Consider the following 14,822-nt stretch of genomic DNA (forward strand, 5'->3'; position numbering starts at 1 on the left):
TACAGTGCAGAAGGAGGCCATTCGGCAAAAAAGCAAGGAACAATCCAAAGTAGAACATATAAATTGGAAGAGGGTTAACTTCAGTGGGACGAAAAGGGATGTAGTCACGGTAAAATAGAACCAAAGACTGATAGGGAAAACGATAACAGAACAATGAGTAACCTTTAAGGATGAGATGTTTAAGGTACATTCTAACAAGGGCGAAAGCTAGGGGAACCAAAGCTCCTAGGATGACAAGGAAGATAGAGAATATAGTGAAACAAAAGAGAGAGTGTTGATGTATGTCAGATGAATTCTTCAGGTGAGAACCAGGTCAAATACGACAAATTGAGGGGAACTGAAGAGAAAAATAAGACTAGTACAGAGGATAAAACTGCAGTCAACATAGAAAGGAACCAAAAAAATCATCATCTAGCATGTAAATAGAAATCAGGCAGGAAGAAGTGGAGTGGGTCCTATTGGGGACAAAGAGGGTAACATACACTTAAAGGTGTGAGGCAAGGCTGGAATATTCAATAAGTATTTTGAATTGGTGTTTACGAAGGAAAAAGATGCTGACAAAATATCGGCACAAGTACAGATGGTAGAGGTAATGGATGCAGTGAAAATTGAGAGGTAGACAGTACTGGAAATGGTTATGCTTAGAGTGGATAAGTCACCTGGTCTGGATGGTCTGTATTCCAATTTGCTAAAGAGGCAGGAGATAGTAGAAAGGCTTGCCATATTCTTCTAATCTTCTGCAAATATGGAGGCCGGGGGGGGGGGGGGGATAGCGGTGCTAGAGGATTGGAGAAATGTGACACCCAAATTCAAGAAAAGGATGTCAGGACAGTCTTTGTACTATAGGCCAGTTAGTTTAACATTAGTTTTAGAAACAATAATCAGGGAAAGAATCAATAGGCACAAGGAGAAGTTTGAGTTAATTAAGGATAGTCAGCATGGATTTATAAAAGACAGGTTATGCTTGACTAATTTAATTACATTTTTTGATGAAGGAACAGAGAAGGGTTATGAAAACAGAAAATGCTGGAAAAATTCAGGTCCGGCAGCATCTGTGACGAGAGAAACAGAGTTAATGTTTTGAGTCCGTATGACTTCTTCAGAGCTAAACAGAGGTAGAAGTGTGATGGATTTTATACTGTTTAAGAGGGGTTGGAGTGGACCAGGGTGCCACAGAGGGAATTACCTGGAAAAACTCAGCAGGTCTGGCAGCATCGGTGGAGAAGAAAAGAGTCGACGTTTCGGGTTCACACGACCCTTCAACAGAACTGAAGTATAGTTAGGAGAGGGGTGAAATATAAGCTGGTTTAAGGTGGGGGGCGGGGGGCAGAGAAGTTCAGGGTGGGGTGGTTGTAGGGACAAGCAAGCAGTGATAGGAGCAGATAATCAAAAGATGTCACAGACAAAAGGATCAAAGAGGTGTTGAAGGTCGTGATATTATCTAAGAAAAGTGCTAATTAAGAATGGATGGGAGGACACTCAAGGTACAGCTCTAGTGGGGGTGGGGTGGAAAGATTGACAAGGTATTAGTTGTAGATTTAAAAATAATGGAAATAGGTGGGAAAGAAAAATCTATATAAATTATTGAAAACAAAAAAAAAACAAAAGGGAGGGGGAGGAAACGGGGTGGGGATGGGGAGTTTAAGATCTAAAGTTGTTGAATTCAATATTCAGCCCGGAAGGCTGTAAAGTGCCTAGTCGGAAGATGAGGTGCTGTTCCTCCAGTTTGCGTTGGGCTTCACTGGAACAATGCAGCAAGCCAAGGACAGACATGTGGGCAAGAGAGCAGGGTGGAGTGTTAAAATGGCAAGCGACAGGGAAGTTTGGGTCTTTCTTGCAGACAGACCGCAGGTGTTCTGCAAAGCGGTCGCCCAGTTTGCATTTGGTCTCTCCAATGTAGAGGAGACCACATTGGGAGCAACGAATGCAGTAGACTTAAGTTAGGGGAAGTGCAAGTGAAATGCTGCTTCACTTGAAAGGAGTGTTTGGGCCCTTGGACGGTGAGGAGAGAGGAAGTGAAGGGGCAGGTGTTGCATCTTCTGCGTGGGCATGGGGAGGTGCCATAGGTGGGGGTTGAGGAGTAGGGGGTGATGGAGGAGTGGACCAGGGTGTCCCGGAGGGAACGATCCCTAAGGAATGCCGCCGGGGCGGTGAAGGGAAGGTGTGTTTGGTGGTGGCATCATGCTGGAGTTGGCGGAAATGGCGGAGGATGATCCTTTGAATGCGGAGGCTGGTGGGGTGATAAGTGAGGACAAGGGGGACCCTATCATGTTTCTGGGAGGGAGGAGAAGGCGTGAGGGCGGATGCGCGGGAGATGGGCCGGACACGGTTGAGGGCCCTGTCAACGACCGTGGGTGGAAAACCTCAGTTAAGGAAGAAGGAAGACATATCAGAGGAACTGTTTTTGAAGGTAGCATCATCAGAACAGATGCGACGGAGGCGAAGGAACGGAGAGAATGGGATGGAGTCCTTACAGGAAGTGGGGTGTGAGGAGCTGTAGTCGAGGTAGCTGTGGGAGTCGGTAGGCTTGTAATGGATATTGGTAGACAGTCTATCATCAGAAATTGAGACAGAGAGGTCAAGGAAGGGAAGTGTCAGAGACGGACCATGTGAAAATGATGGAGGGGTGGAGATTGGGAGCAAAATTAATAAATTTTTCCAGGTCCAGACGAGAGCATGAAGCAGCACCGAAGTAATCATCGATGTACCGGAGAAAGAGTTGTGGGAGGGGGCCGGAGTAGGACTGGAACAAGGAATGTTCCACATACCCCATAAAGAGACAGGCATAGCTGGGGCCCATGCGGGTACCCATAGCCACATCTTTTATTTGGAGGAAGTGAGAGGAGTTAAAGGAGAAATTGTTCAGTGTGAGAACAAGTTCAGCCAGACGGAGGAGAGTAGTGGTGGATGGGGATTGTTGGGGCCTCTGTTCAAGGAAGAAGCTAAGGGCCCTCAGACCATCCTGGTGGGGGATGGAGGTGTAGAGGGATTGGACATCCATGGTGAAGAGGAAGCGGTTGGGGCCAGGGAACTGGAAATTGTTGATGTGACGTAAGGTGTCAGAGGAATCACGGATGTAGGTGGGAAGGGACTGGACAAGGGGAGAGAGAAGGGAGTCAAGATAACGAGAAATGAGTTCCGTGGGGCAGGAACAGGCTGACACGATCGGTCTGCCAGGACAGTTCCGTTTGTGGATTTTGGGTAGGAGGTAGAAGCGGGCCGTCCGAGGTTGGGCGACTATCAGGTTGGAAGCTGTGGGAAAATCCTTTTCCCCCACACCTCCACCCCCCCAACAGGGCCATCTGTCACTTGTTTTTACATTTTGCTTTTACAGAGTACTGACCCTTGTCCTGAAATTAACACCTTCTGCTATCTTACCTTTACGCCGCTATCAGCACTTCTTTACTCTTTACCATTAACACTCCCTTTGTCTTGTGTCCATGACATCTTTGTCAATCCCTGCTTAGCTGTCACTTATCCCTGACCTTTTATCTTGTTCCACCTGCTCCACCCACTGCGTCCAGTTCTGACCGCCATACTTTAGGGAAGATATGTCTCTTAATGGGGTATGTGGAACATTCCTTGTTCCAGTCCTACTCCGGCCCCCTCCCACAACTCTTTCTCCGGTACATCGATGATTACTTTGGTGCTGCTTCATGCTCTTGTCGGGACCTGGAAAAATTTGTTAATTTTGCTTCCAATCTCCACCCCTCCATCATTTTCACATGGTCCATCTCTGACACTTCCCTTCCCTTCCTTGACCTCTCTGTCTCAATTTCTGGTGATAGACTGTTCACCAATATCCATTACAAGCCTACCGACTCCCACAGCTACCTCGACTATAGCTCCTCACACCCCGCTTCCTGTAAGGACTCCATCCCATTCTCTCCGTTCCTTCGCCTCCGTTGCATCTGTTCTGATGATGCTACCTTCAAAAACAGTTCCTCTGACATGTCCTCCTTCTTCCTTAACTGAGGTTTTCCACCCACGTTCGTTGACAGGGCCCTCAACCGTGTCCGGCCCATCTCCCGCGCATCCGCCCTCTCGCCTTCTCCTCCCTCCCAGAAACATGATAGGGTCCCCCTTGTCCTCACTTATCACCCCACCAGCCTCCGCATTCAAAGGATCATCCTCCGCCATTTCCAACATGATGCCACCACCAAACACATCTTCCCTTCACCCCCCACTGGCGGCATTCCGTAGGGATCGTTCCCTCCGGGACACCCTGGTCCACTCCTCCATCACCCCCTACTCCTCAACCCCCACCTATGGCACCTCCCCATGCCCACGCAAAAGATGCAACACCTGCCCCTTCACTTCCTCTCTCCTCACCGTCCAAGGGCCCAAACACTCCTTTCAAGTGAAGCAGCATTTCACTTGCATTTCCCCTAACTTAGTCTACTGCATTCGTTGCTCCCAATGCAGTCTCCTCTACATTGGAGAGACCAAACGCAAACTGGGCGACCGCTTTGCAGAACACCTGCGGTCTGTCTGCAAGAAAGACCCAAACCTCCCTGTCGGTTGACATTTTAACACTCCACCCTGCTCTCTTGCCCACATGTCTGTCCTTGGCTTGCTGCATTGTTCCAGTGAAGCCCAACGCAAACTGGAGGAACAGCACCTCATCTTCCGACTAGGCACTTTACAGCCTTCCGGACTGAATATTGAATTCAACAACTTTAGATCTTGAACTCCCTCCTCCATCCCCACCCACTTTCCGTTTCTTCCCCCTTCCATTTATTTTTTCCAATAATTTATATAGATTTTTCTTTTCCCACCTATTTCCATTATTTTTAAATCTATACCTTTTATGCCCTGTCAGTTTTTCCCCCCCACCCCCCACTAGAGCTGTACCTTGAGTGTCCTGCCATCCATTCTTAATTAGCACATTCGTTTAGATAATCTCACCATCTTCAACACCTCTTTGTTCCTTTTGACTGTGACATCTTTTGATTATCTGCTCCTATCACTGCTTGCTTGTCCCTACAACCACACCACCCCGCCCCCCCCACTTCTCTCCCCCCAACGCCCCCCCCCCCACCTTAAACCAGCTTATATTTCACCCCTCTCATAATATTACTCAGTTCTGTTGAAGTGTCATGAGGACTCGAAACGTCAACTCTTTTCTTCTTCGCCGATGCTGCCAGACTGAGTTTTTCCAGGTAATTCTGTTTTTGTTTTGGATTTCCAGCATCCGCAGTTTTTTGTTTTTAAGACATGAAGGTCCTTGAGAGGGTGCAGAGGAGATTAATCAGAATGGTTCCAGGGATGGAGGAGTTTAGCTACGAGGTTAGGTCGGAGAGGCTGGGGCCGTTGTCCTTGGAGCAAAGGAGATTGAGGGGAGATTTGAAAGAGGTGTACAAGATTATGACAGGCTTGGATAAAGTAGAAAAAAAAGCTGTTTCCATTTGCTGATGGTACAAAGGTTATGTCACACAAATTTAAGGTCCTGGGCAAGGGATGCAGGGGGGAAGTGAGGAAGAACTTCTTTTATGCACCGAGTGGCAATAATTTGGAACTCGCTTCCTCATGAGAGTGGTGGAAGCAAAGATGACAATTGATTTCAAAAGAAGATTGATGGGCACTTGTATGAGGGAAACAAACTTGCAGGGCTACAGTGATAGAAAAGGAAAATGGGACTGACTGGAATCTATGGACAGCCAGCATAGACTCATTGGGCCATGGCCTCCTTGTGTGCTGCAAATGACTCTGTGACTTTAAATGCCTTTTCTTTTTATTTTATTCCACCGGTAGAAAGTTCAGCAAAATCCAACAAGGCAATTGTTACACTGGTGATTCTTATCTGAGGTACTGCAAGTCAGATATGAACTATGTAGGTTGCATGGTTTGATCAAAATCCTGGATTTTTTCTCAATTACGTTTTGGGGAAAAAAACTGCATAGTCTTCTCTCTGGGGACTAAGTCAATGAGCAGAATTTACAAGAGGACTAAATGGATAGGTTTGGTCGGCTGAATGGCTTTTTCCTTGCGTTCTGCAACCTCTTACTTGAATTGTAAAATTTCAAAATGTTATGTTCTTATTGAGAAATGGCTTGCATCAAGTGACTGAAACCACAAAGTACATGGCAAAGCACTGTCAATGAAATTGAATTTCTCCCTTTAACATGAACACGATCTGTAATTCTTTGAGAAACTTAATACAACTGTCATTTGCGTGAGCTTAGTGCAAATGGATGCTAATGCTCCAACCAAACTTATCTAGTCATTTCCTACCTGCTAATATGTATTGGTTGATGTTTTATGCTCATCTTGACACATTGATCCTATCCCATTGTTAATTGCACAAAAGTAAAACAACGGGGTTGCTCACTGTTCAGATGAAAAATTCTCATCTATTATTTCACAAGTGTACTGCTGTGTTCCCATATGAATAGCTAGATAACTCTTCTCTTATATCTCAGTTCCCCTAAATATACAAATTAAGCCTTTTCTTTGTTGTTCAGGTAGATTTATACTCTTATTTATGTTGCATTTGTGAGCTTCCATGAACCTAGAAGAACATGACACACTCATTCTGATTTTAGAGATGCATGGATTTCAATACTGTAATTTGCTTCTTTGCTCCAAAAAATTTATGGGTAATAAGTTGTCCTGGGGATCTGATATGTAACCTAATGTGGAAACACCCTACTACTTGTGCTTGCAGTTTCAGGCTGCCCTACTTCAAGCTTTTTGTATTTTACTTTATTTACTTGTGGTGAAAATAATTATTAACAGTTCAAACACATTGGATCTTCATTATTACAAAAACTACATTTAAGGAGTCAGGTTCTGTTTCTGATAACAAAACAGCAGCAATGTTATAATTAATATGCTACTTTGTCATATTCCATTTGCTTTTCACAAAAAATGAAATTTCTGACATTTCCACTCACTAGACCTAATCTATGATTAGGCCATGATCTAATTGACTGGTGGAATAGGCTTGAGCAGCTGAATCTATTATACAATTGCTGATGAGAAAGCCTGGTACACCCCCATTGGATTTGAATGTCTAGAACATCAAATTGGCTAGCATGATGCAAACTGCTCCAGCAGATCCTTCTATAATGCTGAAGCAGGTGCCCATCATTAACTGACATAACTCTTAAGACTTGAGTGACAGTTCCAGAGGGTGTCACCTGGTTGCCAGGTATTAGAATCTCACATTCTTAATTGTTGGTCCAGCATGACTTAATTACAGAAAAGTAAGTGATAATTTTGAAGATCCAACTAGTGAGAAACAGTTCAATGGGATATGGTGTATGTACGTGCTCTGACAATGGTGCTGCCTACCCTGATTTCTAAGGAGCTCCTGCTGATTGCTGTCCACACAGCAATGGATCAAATCCGCATTTTCTGATGGTATAATGACTATTCATCATTCAGGGAAGAAGTGGAGGAAGTGAGATCTCTTTGAGGTTGAGGTCGCTCCAAGGCACACACTTGCCAATTGTTGCGAATATCAAGTTGATAATTCATATGTTTTAGACTATAACTTTTAGTTTCAGGAAATGTAAATAAAAGGGGGCATCTGATTGAGAAACTGTTAAGCAACCTTGAAGTAAATGTAATTCAAACATGCTGGAGTTAACTATAGTTAAAAGCTATCTTTTGTTAATCTTACAAGGTCAGAGGTAGAAGTGTAAAACTTGAACAATGAATGATCCATCTCTAAGCTTGTAATGGAACCAAGGAGTCTGGAGAGAGGGCAACTGCAAGTATTAGAAAAAAAATATTCATCAGTTACCGAATCGAAGAGTTTTGTTGAAGCTAGTCCCTTTGTTTAGAACATATAAATTCAGACATTCTCAGTGCGACTGGCACTGAGTGTGCGACCTCAACTGAGTGTCAGACTTTGGTGAGCTGAGGGAGTTCGGTGAGGAGGGGAGGGAGGTGCTCCTTTGCTTCTTTTAACTTTTTCACCCTGTAGGAACTGGTTCTTGCTCTACTACAGGGGAAGAAGCCAGAGAATTGGGTGAGTATCTGGTAAGTGGTCAAGGTCTATTCTATTCCTAAAGTTTAAAATACTGCAGGAATTTGTGATAAAATTACTCAATAAATAAAAGAAAATAAATGACTGAATAAAATAATTAAAGCACATAATCAAGGCAGGACAGGTGATGTGTCAAGGCTGCAACATGTGGGAGCTCTTGGGTACCAGTATTATTCTGGGGAAGCACGTCTGCTGTAAGCGTCTAGGGCTTGAGGAGCTTCGGCTCTGAGTCACTGAGCCTGAGGCTAAGCTGCGGACACTGCGACACATCAGGGAGGGGATAAGTTACCTGGATGCTTTGTACCAGGAGGCGGTCACACCTGTTAAGAGAGGATCTTCTGTTCTGGAAGGTAGTCAGGAACAGGAGGGTGTGACTGTCGTTGAGGCAGGTAAGGGGACCCAGAGGACAGGAGTGCAAGAGTGTCAGCCTCTGCAATTGTCCAACGGGTTTGAGATGCTCTCAGCTTGCTTGGATGAAGGTGGGAGCTGCAGGGTGGATGAGCTGACTGACCAAAGCACTGAGGTATAGGAAGCCATTCAAGTCGGGGGAGCACAAAGGAAGGTAGTGGTAGTAGGGGACAGTATAGTTAGGGGGATTGACACTGTTCTCGATAGCAAGGAGCGAGAGTTCAGACGGCTATGTTGCCTGCCTGGCAACAGGGTTCTGGACATTTGCTCAGTGCTGGAGAGAACTTGCAGTGGGAGGGGAAGGATCCAGTGGTCATGGTCCATGCAGGTATCAACGACATAGGCACGAAGAGGAAGGAGGTTCTGCATAGTCAGTATGAGGAGCCAGGCACCAAATTAAGAAGCAAAACCTCAAAGGTAGTAATTTCTGGTTTATTATCTGAGCCATGTGCAAATTGGCATAGGACAAATAAGATTAGAGAAATTAATGCATAGCTCAAGTTCGTGGGGCACTGGTCTACACCTGAACGCTGCTGGGGCTGGTGTCCTAGTGAGCCACATAACCAGCGAAGTAGAAAGGATTTTAAACTGAACAGTGGGGCATGGAATCAAATTTAGGAAGATGTGGTAAACCAAAGAGCAGAGACAAGGCAAGACAGAAAGGTACTAATACGGGAAATGATAAACAGACTGTGACAGGAAGGGACAGAGAGTATAAATCTAAGAGTAAATCAGCAGGTAAGGCTAGATGCTACAAAAATAATAAAACGACAAAATTAAAGGCTCTGTATCGAAACGCACATAGCATTCGAAACAAAACAGCTGAACTGATAGCGCAAAAAGAAATAAATAAGTATGATGTGATAACAGTTACAGAGACATGGCTGCAGGATGACATAGATTGGGACCTGAATATTGAAGGGCACATGACATTTAGGAAGGACAGGAAGTTAGGATAAGGTGGAGGGATAGTTCTGTTAATTGGTGAGGCTGTTAGCACATTAGAGAGGGGTGAACTAAGTTCAGGAAGCCAGGGATAAAAGCAGTTTGGGTTGAGATGAGAAATGATAAAGGTGAGAAGTCGCTTGTGGGAATGGTGTACAGGCCTGCTAATTGTAACTACATGGTAGGACAGAGCATAAAAGAAGAGATAATGGGAGCTTGTCAGAAAGGTACAGCAATAATCCTGGGGGATTTTAATCTACGTATAGACTGGAAAAATCAGATAGGCATAGGTAGCGCAGATAGAGTTCATAGAATATTTTCGAGAGTGTTTCTGAGAACATGTAGACCTGGTACTGAGCAGAGAGATGGGATTAATTGATAACCTCGTAGTGAAGGCATCCCTAGGTAGCAGCGATCATAATATTATTGAATTTTACATTCATTTTGAGGGGGAAATAAATGTGTCCAAGACTAGTATTTTAAACTTAAATAAGAGCAATTATGAGGGCATGAAAGCGAAGCTAGCTAAAGTGAACTGGCAAATGAGGTTAAGGGATAGGTCAATAGAGGTTCAGTGGCAGACATTTAAAGGTATATTTTAGAATACACGGGGTAGATAAATTCTAATGAGAAAGAAAAATTTCAAGGGGAGGGCCCACCATCTATGGTTAACTAAAAAAGTTAAAGGCAATATCAAACTTAAAGAAAAAGCATATAATTGAGCAAAGATGGGTGGCAGATCAAAAGATTGGAAAGAATATAAAGAACAGCAAAGAATGACAAAAAGATTAACAAGGAGGGAAAAATTAGAGTACGAGAGAAAACTAGCTATCGATATAAAACAGATAGTAAGAGTTTCTATCGATATTTAAATAAGAGATAACAAAGTAAGCATGGGTCCTGTAGAAGGTGCATCTGGGGAATTGATAATAGAAAGTAGGGAGACAGCGAATGAATTAAACAGGTATTTTGCTTCGGTCTTCACTACAGAGGACACAAGTAACATCCCAGAAATAGCTGTAATTCAGGAAATGGAAGGGAGGAAGGAACACAGGAAAATTACATTCATAAGGGAAGTGATATTGAGCAAATTGTTGGGGCTGCAGACTGACAAATCCCCAGGTCCGGATGGACTTCACCCTAAGGCCATGAAAGAGGTGACTAGTGAGATAGTTGATGCATTGGTTTGAATTTTCAAAATTTCTCTAGATTCAGGGAAGGTTCCATTATAATGGAAAAAAGCAAATGTAACTCCTTTATTCAAAAAGTGGGGGGAGATAGAAAACAGGAAACTAGTTTGCCTAACATCTGTTATAGGGAAAATGTTAGAAGCTATTATTAAAGATGCTATAGCAGGGCACTTAGAAAAATTTAAGGCAATCAGGCAGAGTCAAAATGGTTTTGTAAAAGGGAAATCATATTTAACCAATTTATTGGAATTCTTTCAAGGAGTCACATGTGCTATGGATAAAGGGGAGCCAGTGGATGTACTGTACTTAGATTTCCAGAAGGCATTTGATAAAGTGCCACAACAAAAGTTACTGCAGAAAATAAAAGCTCTTGGTGTAGGGAGTAACATATTGGCATGCATAGAAGATTGGCTAGTTAACAGGATGCAGAGAGTTGGCATAAATGTATCTTTTTCTGGTTGGCAGGATGTGACGAGCTGTGTGTCACAGGGATCAGTGCTGGGCCTCAACTTTTTACAATTTATATAAATGACTTGGATGAAGGGACTGAAGGAATGGTTGCTAAATTTACTGACGACACAAAGATAGGTAGGAAAGTAAATTGTGAAGAGGACATAAGGAGGCTACAAAGGGACATAGGTTAAGTGAGTTGGCAAAGATCTGGCAAATGGAGTATAATGTGGACAAATATGAAATTGTTCATTTTGGCAGGAAGAATAAAAATAAAAAGCTTATTACCTAAATGGTGAGAGATTGCAGAGCTCTGAGAATCAGAGGGATCTGGGTGTCCTAGTGCATGAATTACAAAAGGCTAGTGTGCGTACAGCAGGTAATTAGGAAAGCTAATAGAATGTCATCATTTATTGTGAGGGGAATTGATTACAAAAGTAGGGAGGTTATGCTTCAGTTGTACAGGGCACTGGTGAGACCACATTTGTGTGCTGGAATTAACAGTCTGATGATGACCATGAAACTGCTACTGATTGGTGAACCAGATGGGTTTTTATGACAATGTCCTTCAGGGAAGGAAATCTGCCGTCCTTACCTGGTTTGGCCTATATGTGACTCCAGATCCACAGCAATGTGGTTGACCCTTGCCCTTGTTCAGAGGGCACATAAATATAGATGGGCACTAAATGTTGGCCTGGTCAGTGATGCCCACATCTCATGAACGAATAAAAAAAAAGCATTGGCCTCCTTATTTAAGGAAAGATGTAAATGCATTGGAAACAATTCAGAGAAGGCTTGCTAGACTAATACCAGGAATGGGTAGGTTGTCTTATGAGGAAAGGTTGGACAGATTAGGCTTGAATCCACTGAAGTTTAGAAGAGTAAGAGGCAACTTGATTGAAAGCTCAAAGGTCCTGAGGAGTCTTAACAGGGTGGATGTGGAGAGGATGTTTTTTCTTGCAGGAGAATCTAGAACTCGGGGTCATTTTTAAAAAGTAAGTAGCTGCTCATTTAAGAAAGAAGTGAGGAGAAATATTTTCTCTGAGGGTCATGAGTCTTTGGAACTTTCTTCCTCAAAAGGTGGTGGAAGCAGAGTCTTTGAATATTTTTAAGGCCGAGCTAAATAGATTGCTGATTAACAAGGGGATGAAAGGGTTTCAGAGGTAGGCAGGAGTGTGGGGTTGAAGTCAGCCATGATCTTATTGAATGGCAGAGCAGACACGAGGGGCCGAGTGGCCTACTCCTGTTCCTAATTCGTACGTTATCTGTGTGTGTTTGCTGACAGAAGCCAGCAGTTTGGTTTGGGAACAGACAGAGGCAGTTGCAGATTTGGTCTTGTGTAGGTTGAAACTCATTGAGTGGGATGAGCCAAAGGAAATGAATATTAATAGGCCTGCATTTAAGCAGCGAAAGTATTGACTTTGTTGTTCACCATGCAGGTGGGGGCTCGAGCTCAGTTTGGAACTCGTGGGAGAAAGAAGCTGGAAGATTTGCCTAGTTTGAAGCTAGAGGAAGAAATCTACAGTGGTCCTCACGGAGCCTAGTGGCAGAAAGCAGTTAGCTTGGAAAGAGTCATACGGACTCGAAACGTTAATTCTATTTCTCTCTCCAAAGATGCTGCCAGACCTGCTGAGTTTTTCCCGTATTTTCTGTTTTTATTGCGTGTTAACCAATGCTGTATAATTTTAGCTGGTTAAACTCCCAACAGTGCCCCTGATTAGACTGTTGGGTCTCAAAACCCTCACTCAGCCTACTTTAATGGGGTAAAAATGGCAACATTCATATAGGGAGACAATGTTCATGTTGTTTTCAGCAAACAAATTTTATCTGAGTGGATTTGTCAGCCACTCTAATGGGCAACTCAAACACAGTGAAATGTTTACAAATATTTCAGGGACCCAGTTAATGCCTCACCCCAAAAATAAATCAGCATGCACTGTTTACACACAAAAAAATGAACTGAAATGAAAGAAAAGAGTAACATTTTTGGACCAATTTGAATTTTTTTGGACAAGGATCAAGGTATTCAGACTCCATTTTAAAAATAATGTTTACCTGAGCACTGGTATTTTGACACATCATCTTGTAGATCTGATCAATTTTCACTGAGACGTGCTCAAAGCATTGGTTAAATAAATCATATCTTCTTCTTTTGACATATTCAAAATCCTGTCTGCATATCCTAGCTTTCTTTCTGCTTGATTCAAATGCTAGGAAAAAAAGATACTTTTAAGTGGAAAAAAAAATCAGACTACAGTGCAGTGGAAAAAAATGCAAACTACCTGATTTCTAATATGCTTATTCACAGCTATTTCAAGGCTGAAAAGTGCGTGACACACTGGCTTCGCTTGTTGACAATGATTTCGCTGCAGATCAAATATTTCTAGCCCTATGAAATCCAGTGTCAAGTTGTCTTACAGGGGTGATTTCGTTCCCTTGGTTGGGGCTCTGCAAATGTTTCAGCTTGTGTCATTAGTGCTTTCAGACCTCAGAATTCCCATCTCAACATTAATCACCATTCACTATTACAATATTGCAGGGTTAAATTCACACTTTCTCCCACCCTACAGCCCTTATTCAATGGTTTGATATTCCCGGGCCTTTATTGCAATACTTTTAAACTCCAAGTCTGCTAAACAAAGGCATCACAATTAAGCACCAGGAACTGCCTAGTCATAAATCCAGAATACTAAAAACGACAAGAAAAATACCATTCCAGAACTCATGTAATAAAAAATGCAATTTCATTTATTCAATCACTGTAGGTCAGTGGCTTTGTTACAAAATATGCCTTTCAAGTTACCAATAAGGCAAAATTTCATTCATGCTGAAAAAAATTTAGCAATGCACCAAACTCTGAACTTACCATACACCGACTCTTGAAACTTATCCCACACGTTTTGCAGTTTTTCAATAGCTCTCAAATTTGGTGCAGCAGTTTTATGTAAAATTGTCTCCTTTTCTTCCAATAGCTTATTCAATCTATTCTCCTGTGTCTCAATCTCCTTAAGGGATGTGAGGCCCTGGAAAAAAATTCATGGAAGTTATGTAGCATTGCTTAATTGTATAATTATTGCAACATGGTTGACATCCAATCACAAGAATCATAAAGCAATTGAGAGTGTTGGAAAACCTTTGATTAGCATGTTATTTATGTATGCAATTCATGAATTATTGATTACAAGTATCAGTTCAAATGTTTAACAAGTACATGTTTCTAAGAGTGTACCTGTATAGTAACAGAAAAAGCTGTAGATATTCAGCAGATCGGACAGCATTTGCGGAGAGAGAGAAACAGAGTTAAAAATAACTCTGGTTCTCTCTACACACGTGCTGCCAGGCCTGATGAACATTTCCAGCTTTTTCTGTTTTTAATTCAGATTTCCAGTATCTGCAGTATTTTGCTTTTGTATACATGTATAGAAGTTGACAATGGCACATTTACATGGTTTCTATTGAAACAATACAAATTAATACCAATCCCCAAGTCTGCACAACCAACAGATTATCCCACTGTAAGATACCTAGTTTTTTTGTAATCATGAATGTCCCATTTGATAGAGTGGTGTAAATAAGAATCTGAGAATGGATTATTCTTTGCTTCCAGCTGGAAGTGAGATTTGTGCTGGTTTTCTCATCGTGCTCCAGTGAGCAGACATAGCAAGCACTGCATTGGGTCCTCCAGATTCTGGCCATGACCCTTATTGTCTAGTGAAATACTGGCCAAAATTGCTAAATATGAGATGATCAGAACGTGCAGAATGATCTCATTCTGGCCAAAGCTTCTGCCATTATCTGGTATGGAGGGAACGTTTATGGAACTTGTTGAGCTT

At 42.7% G+C, this 14,822-nt stretch overlaps 1 protein-coding gene across 5 annotated transcripts in view; it reads right to left on the reverse strand.

The window, feature by feature from the left end:
• LOC144696692 (structural maintenance of chromosomes protein 1B-like) overlaps positions 1-14,822 on the reverse strand; it is a 192,888-nt gene that overhangs the window by 19,725 nt on the left and 158,341 nt on the right. For all 5 annotated transcript variants that reach the window (XM_078568295.1, XM_078568300.1, XM_078568296.1 and 2 more), the window contains 2 exons: positions 13,856-14,012; positions 13,045-13,199 (listed from right to left, as the gene is read on the reverse strand). In XM_078568295.1, coding sequence (XP_078424421.1) covers positions 13,045-13,199; positions 13,856-14,012 — 312 coding nt within the window. The remainder of the gene's footprint in view (positions 1-13,044; positions 13,200-13,855; positions 14,013-14,822) is intronic.

This window comes from Cetorhinus maximus, chromosome 22, assembly GCF_964194155.1.
Source record: "Cetorhinus maximus chromosome 22, sCetMax3.hap1.1, whole genome shotgun sequence".
Lineage (NCBI taxonomy): Eukaryota > Metazoa > Chordata > Chondrichthyes > Lamniformes > Cetorhinidae > Cetorhinus > Cetorhinus maximus.